The sequence below is a fragment of the Arvicola amphibius genome, chromosome 17, assembly GCF_903992535.2.
Source record: "Arvicola amphibius chromosome 17, mArvAmp1.2, whole genome shotgun sequence".
In the NCBI taxonomy this organism is placed as follows: Eukaryota; Metazoa; Chordata; class Mammalia; order Rodentia; family Cricetidae; genus Arvicola; species Arvicola amphibius.
In genome coordinates this window covers 38,516,912-38,524,340 of record NC_052063.2, presented here as the reverse complement: position 1 = coordinate 38,524,340, position 7,429 = coordinate 38,516,912, and the positions used below count along the sequence as shown (strand labels likewise).

At 49.6% G+C, this 7,429-nt stretch overlaps 1 protein-coding gene across 2 annotated transcripts in view; it reads right to left on the bottom strand.

Annotated features, from left to right (window-relative positions):
• Positions 1 to 1,063: 1,063 nt before the first annotated feature.
• Positions 1,064 to 7,429, bottom strand: part of Rassf3 (Ras association domain family member 3) — a 62,626-nt gene continuing 56,260 nt past the window's right edge. For both annotated transcript variants that reach the window (XM_038314524.1, XM_038314522.1), the window contains exons 4-5: positions 6,053 to 6,162; positions 1,064 to 3,947 (exon numbers count right to left, since the gene is read on the bottom strand). In XM_038314524.1, coding sequence (XP_038170452.1) covers positions 3,798 to 3,947; positions 6,053 to 6,162 — 260 coding nt within the window. In that variant the 3' untranslated portion in view covers positions 1,064 to 3,797. The remainder of the gene's footprint in view (positions 3,948 to 6,052; positions 6,163 to 7,429) is intronic.

Below are 7,429 nucleotides of genomic sequence, written 5' to 3'. Positions count from 1 at the left end.
CTGTCTTACTGAGGAAAGAGGAAAATGTCATATACATTCTCTTTAAGACAGGGTCTCACTGTGTAGCCCCAGGCTTGCCTTGGAACTCAGTCAATCTACCTGACTCTGCCTCCCAAGTGCCAGATTAGTGTGCACCCCCACCCCCACGCTAGGCACCATACGCATCCTTTGTGCAGACTTGTGGGAGGAGCACAATACTCTCTCTATATTCTGTTAAACCACTGGCCGAAAGCAGCTTCTTTATTCATTAGTCAATAAAAGCAACACGTATACAGAAGGACCTCCCACACCACCCATGGAGTCCAGAAGAGGACACCAGATGTGTGCTGGGAATTAAACCTTGGTCCTGTCAGATGAACAGCCAATGCTCTTAACCACTTCATCCCCCAGAATATTAATTGGGGGGAGGGGAATCAACTGACAATACATTTTGTAAAGAAGCCTAGGGCAGGAAGGTAGTCCCTTTAAGGGGAAAAGTCCCAAACCCTCCTCGTACTAGAGTTGAAGGCTATCCAGAGCCAGTCCCCACCCTCCACCCCCTCTGGTCCTCATCTCACAAGGCCTCTAGGGGGCAGCATGCAGAGCGAACACCTTGAGCAGCCTGGGAGACAGAACAAGGGGAAGCAGTCCACACCACATCCAAGAAAACCGCTCCAACCCACTTGTAAAAACAGTGTAGGAACTCGACACTAAACACCTCCTGCTGCTGAAGCGACCTGTTTCAGGGAAGAAATGGCAGGACGAGGGAGGCAGGGGTGGGCAGGGGTTTCTAAGGACTGCCTGGTTCTGTTGGTGACTTTTCATGTTCGTATGGCTTTCTACAGTCTTCTATGGGTATGTGGCTCACAAGCAAAATGGTGTTCATGCCCAGGACAGGCAGACATGGGGTTATAGGAAGGAAACAGAACCGGCATCTGGAAGAAGGATGTGACCGTTCCCAGAAAACAAAACAAACAAAAAAAACCCTTGCAAACATTATTGAGTTCTGCTATATATGTCTCCCAAAAAAGCTTGTTCCAAAACTTTGAATATATATATAATCATAAATAAAGACATACAAATATCAACTAACAACTTCAATTTTTAATAACAGAAACAATTTTGCCATTCCAGACACAACTTCAGGGGAGAAAAATCTTCCCTATAAAAATAAAACTTAAACTCATCAACATTATAAATATAGCTTTTAACTTCTAGATTTAAAATGCTCCCCTGCAACTCCGCCCTTCATTTAACACCGTTCGCTCGGGTACCATCACATTCTGGAGAGAAAACAGCATTGCAGTAAAGCTTGCTTTCATTTTACGGAAAGGCTGGAATAATGGGTGACAATAGAATAGAGATCTTTGGCCTCTGGGGCTCTTGTTCATGCGTTAGAAACGCTGCTGTAGTAACCAGTGTTTGGGAGAACAGCAATCTTCAGGAACCCGGACCGGGCAGATCTTCCACAGTTTCCGAGTCACGAGGTGTAGTGCACACGGCAGCGAGCGAGGTTCAAACGAACACAGGTGAGGATATTCCTGCATCACACAGTCTACTTCAAGTAAAAAAAAAAATAATAATAAATTCACAGATAGCCATCAGCTACTACTTTCAGGTTCTAGCAGGGTCTTGAACTGAGAAACCAACGCTTCACCAACTCTAAGCTTACTTGGAGGAGTAATTAGAAGACCAGGTGGCTGGCGACAGCGGACACAAACCCAAGCCACAGTCTCAATAGTAAAACCAGCACAGAAGCCACAAAGGCATTCCCTGAACAACAAAGGCGAAGGGCTGGGTGACGGTGTCACTAAAGCCTCGCTGACGCACTAAGAAATTACATGCAAAATTAAGCAAGATGTGCCATTCATATTTTATAGCTAGTTCTACTGTTTTTCTGTTTTATTTTTTTTTTCCAACTCTTCCTAAGAGCTTAGATGATCCGATTGTCACGAGAGCTTGTGGAGCACACCCTGCACTTGGATCTGCCCCACAGGGGACAGCCTCTGACGAGTCGGGAGAGCCACCGCGGAGACAGATACTCAAAGGCACGGTTCATAGAAAAGCAAAGAGCTGGAGCACCTTGGAATTTCCAAAAGAATCCATTAAGTCTCACCCATTAACAATTCCTTGGGAATTTATAAACAACAACAAAATCTACCTAGACTCAAAGCAGAGAGACGGTGAGGGGTGAGGCCCCTCCGGAAGCCCAGCACACCGCTCCCTCTGCTCTCCGATTTGCAAGCTGCTGCAGAAACTGAGGAGACGGCGCCCGGTCCTCAGGAAGGCTTCTATTGCACATGCATTTCTTTGGTTGGAAGGAACACGCACAAGTCTGTTAAAATAGTTCCAGAATGAGCGGCTGTGGTGTAGTCAGCGGGGTGTGGACTTGCCTTCCTTGGGGCCTTAGTCAAGTCTCTGAGAGGCAAGGATGTGGTAGGATTGGCCTTTAATCAGCATCCCTGTCCTCTACTTTGTAAGAACACTTTAGAGGGACAAAGGGGACACCAAAGGGGGAGGGGGAGAGGGAGGGGAAAGGGGAGGTGGAATAAAGGGGAAGAGAGTGATTGTCAAAAAGTTTGCTGTGAGCCGGGCGGTGGTGGCACATGCCTTTAATCCCAGCACTCGGGAGGCAGAGGCAGGCGGATCTCTGAGTTTGAGGCCAGCCTGGTCTACAAAGAGCTAGTTCCAGGACAGGCTCTAGAAACTACAGGGAAACCCTGTCTCGAAAAACCAAAAAAAAAAAAAAAAAAAAAAAAGTTTGCTGTGAGCCCTGGACTTGATACATCTTCTAGCTAACAGCTGAGGGTAAACAGCTGCCCTTACCTAAACTCCTTTTTAATTGAGAAAAAACTCTGGGTGGGAGGTGGGGGGCAACTACATTTAACAGAGATCAGTCATGGTCAGGCCCCACCTATACCTACAGAGAAGCTATACCCAGAGACCATCCGCTCTACACTAGCAGAGTCGGGGAACTGGTGCACAGATGCCAGGTCCAGCCACAGGAGCAGAAGACCTCCCTCTGGTTCACCACAGGGCCAGCCGCAGGGGGGCCTTCCTCTGGATCACCTCAGTCAAGGGTAAATCCGCCACAGGCCAGCTGCAGTTCATGGGCCCCTCCTTTGGGCTTAGCTCCTATCTTTGGCTCTGACCCCACACTTTACCACTAAATCAAGCAATCTTAAAACACCAACCCTGAATGCTTTTAAATGCTTTTGACTCCTTTACGAACAAATACACCTTCCTCCTCTATCGCTAACTCAGAAGCCATGCCACCCTCCCAAGCCGAGGGCGCTCTCCACTCCCTCTACCTTCCCAACGTGCTCTTTTCTTTCTTTATCAAAACTCTTACACAATCTTTCCCCACCCCCCAGACTTCCTACATTCCTGTGTCTTTCAGATCGCGGGGCAGACTGTTCGGACCAAGCAGGTAGTTTCGCCGCAGGACAAGTTTGCAAAGACTGCTTGTTAGTATCTGCACACCCTGAAGCCTAACAAAGATCACATAATCAAAGTAACTAGAAGAAAACAGGGAATCAACCCAGAGTTCATGCTTCCGAGCACTCCAGGATGTGACCGAGGACCACAGGCTCACAGCTTGCAAGAGGTAATGTCGCCATGCCAACAGAACAAGCTTGCAGAGTCCCTTGTGCCAATCGGTGAGGTGCAGGATGCTGCATGCGCAGGCTTTGAGAACTGTGTCTAGAGAGAAAAGAGGAAGGCCCTAGCATGGCGGGCACGGAAATAGCTCTCTGAGCAGGGGCGGTGCCGCTCTTTCATGGGTCCGAGCTGTGCCTTCCTGACAGGAAGCCCTCGCCTTAGCCGGGCTTCCACACCTCGCCCAGGGCTTCCTCCAGCTTCTGCCTGTAGGCTGTGTAGCGCCGCTTCAGGCTCTGCAGCTGCTCATCCTCCTCCTTGTCCAAGATGCGCAAAAAGTTCTGCAGCTCTGGTAGGCTGAAGGCTTCCCACTGAGGGGAGAGGAGAACAGGACGCGTGTAACTCAGAGTCCAGGAATAATTACTTCAGTTCCTTTTTTCCCCAGAGACAAGGTTAGCTGTGAAGCACAATCTAGCTTTGAACTCATGATCACCCCCCACCTCAGCCTCCTGAGTGACTCCAGGCCCTGCAGAACACTGGCTCTCAGAAAGTGGGGGGTACGGTTGTCCTCAGCTCCTAGTCCAACCCTCCAGAGATCGATTCCCAGTATCTGCATCTTCTTCCTCTCCTACAATCTCATCAACTCCAGACGGGTCCACAGACCACCTGCTTTCTCCATCTCTGACCCCCAGCTCTTGGGGGCCACTCCTGGACCCTGGCATCAGCCTCCTCTCCTCAGTTGACTCTCGTGCCCTACAACCACCCGGCCCTACTACACACACGGGTATGGCAAACGCTTATGGTTACAAGCATTCAGTTGGCACCCACTGAACACCACATGAAGTAAGAAATCCTCTCCCTCCCCAACCCGACAGCTCACACTCACCCAGGACCCCAACTGGCTTAGGGCTTGTTCGCCCCTGCTCTGCTCTGCCTAGCCATTTCCTGCTCACCCTCTGGATCTCAGCCTACCTTCCTGATCTTCCAGGATCTCTCCTGCTCCCTTGCCACGCAAGGCTCTCTCTCACTGCACCCCTTAGAAGCCCTGCTCACAATCCAGACTGAAATGACCGATGCCCCTTCCCAGTGTCCCTCACCTACACCTGCCCTGCACGGCAGCCGGCTGCCTCCCGCTACTGGAGTTTGTTTCCTGTCCCGATGACAGCGGTCTGGTTCCTTATCCGAGTCTCTCCCCACGGCAGGTACCATGTCGGACACGCACTCAAACGCACGCACACACGCACACACACGCGCACAAAACGGAGTTGACGACAGTGAGGTGCCTCGGCGGGAGCCTCATCTCTTATCAAGCTGATGACCTGAGTTGATACACGCGGAGAGAGCCAACTCCTGCAAGCTGCCCTGAAGTCCACACATGCGCCGCGCCAAGCGCATGAGCACACATCCACACAAAACAATAAAATACAATTAAGACAAACTTCTTGTATTTTTAAGCAGTGACTGTCAAGGAAACTGCTGCACAAGCCTGGTGACCTGAGCTCTGGGACCCACCTACCGGGGTGTCCCCTGAGCTCTCTCTCTCTCTGCCTGTGCTGTGGCACACACGCCCACAAACACATATCACACATACACACAATAACAATGACGATACTTTAAAGGAAATATTTAGTGTCACTTTATAGATCATTCTGAGTTAGAAAAGCTAGAACAATCAGAGGGTTTGCGCCTCAGGTCATGTCCCCCGTCTAAGCACAGTGCTACTCTCTGCCGGCTAAGCCAGCAAGCCTCTTCTCCCAGCTTCGTGGGCTGACACTCTCCACTCTTCTGGTTTTTAAATTTTTATTTATTTTTATTTTATGTGCACTGGTGTTTTGCCTGCATCTATGTATGTATGTCTGTGTGTGAAGGTGTCAGATCCTCTGGAATTGGAGTTACAGACAGTGGTGAGCTGTCGTGTGGGTGCTGGGAACTGAACTTGGGTCCTCTGGAAGAGCAGGCAGTGCTCCTAACCACTGAGCCATCTCTCCAGCCCTCACTTCACACTGAGAGCTCGCAAATGATCTATAGGGCAGAAAATGTTTCCAGTGAACACCCCAGGAATCCTCCCCTGGGGAGAAGGGTGCTCACACCAAGAACTCCCAAGTCACCCACTGCATGAAGAGAGAAGCGGATTCTGAGGCCCGCATGTGCCGGGTTTCCCTTTATTTCCTGTCAGAAGGAAGCTGGCCGGGAGTCTTTCCTTAGCAGCAGATGGATGGGCAGGCTCAGCGGGGTGAGTGATATGGGGCTGGGAGGAGATCAGAATGGCTCCGCACAGAGCCGGACAAGGAAGAATTATTTCCTCCGACTCCTGAAGAGCCCACGGCAATGTATGTCCTAAGAGAATTACACTGTAAACTAACTTGGGGATCATTCCGGGCGATTCCTGCTCCCTCCCGCCCCACCTCCTTGATGAAATAAAGCAGGCCAGCTGTTCTGTGGGGTTGGATGCCACTGTCAACAGCTGCTTGCTCACCTCTCCAATTTCGTGTTCTCGAAGGACAAAGCTCAGAGTGTCAGTTCTGGGCCCTGCTACTAAGCGCAGGTAGAGCGGGTGCTCCCGGTCGGAGAGCTTGCAGGCATACACTGGGGAGGGAGACAGACAGCCTGTTACAGAGGACTCCCTCACCCCACCCCACCCCACCCCGACAGTCACAGCAACAGCCCACCCCCGAGCCTCTATAAACACCAAGGGCCCACGGTGAACAAACCGCCCAAGATACACCAAGCCTTGATGAGGAGGAAATGAGTTCTAATAACCAAACAACACGAATCCCAAGATCTAGGTGCAAGCCTCTTTGTAGATTAAGAACTGGCAGCCAAGGGGCTGGAGAGATGGCTCAGTGGTTAAGAGCATTGCCTGCTTTTCCAAAGGTCCTGAGTTCAATTCCCAGGAACCATATGGTGGCTCACAACCATCTGTAATGAGGTCTGGTGCCCTCTTCTGGCCTTCAGGCACACACAGAGACAGAATATTGTATACATAATAAATAAATATTAAAAAAAAGTTAAATTTAAAAAAAAAAAAAAAAAAAAAAGAACTGGCAGCCAAGCGAACCAGACATCTGTCACACAGACACGGCGTGTCTCTACAGACGCACTCTAGTGTCTAAAGATATGCCAGCCATGATGGTGACAATTCAGGACACTGCCACTTTATAGACTGTGTAGCTGATGTCCAGCTGAGCTGGCAAAGTTGCTGGCAAGCTAAAAATGTCGCCAGACCTTCCCTGTCCCTTGCTACTTCAGATGGCACTTCACCATAGTTTCCTGGTGGCTGCTTGTCCTCCACCAGGCTGCGGAGCCTATGGCCGGGAGGGCCGGAGCTCTGTCGGGACTGTGTCTAACAAATGGCACACCCTCAGAAGGAAGCTGTGTCAGTCAACCTGTGCGCCAGTACATCTTCCTCTATGGCTGCTGTGGGCTTTTCCCAGAGCCAAATCGGAGAAAGCGCAAACAGCTCACTGCTGTTTATAATACTTCCAGGTCAGCGCAGAGCGAATCGTAGACATCAACTTCCATCAAACGCCTCGCCCGGGACATCCCATACCATCTTATGAGATAAACCTAATATTCTTTCTATCCAATGGGCATGGGCATAAGTTCGGACAGACCCCGAGTCAAAACACCACTTATTCTTTTTACTTGTGAGTTGCATGAATTATACGTATGCCTCTTTGTCCACCACACCACGTGTGCGTGAACTTCAAACATGAAAGCATTACTGAAGACTTCAACCACAGAAATCTTCTTAAAAAAAAAAAAAAAAAAGATTTATTTATTTATTTATTTATTTATTTATTTATTTATTTATTTATTGTGTATGCAGTGTTCTGCCTGCATGTATCCCTAC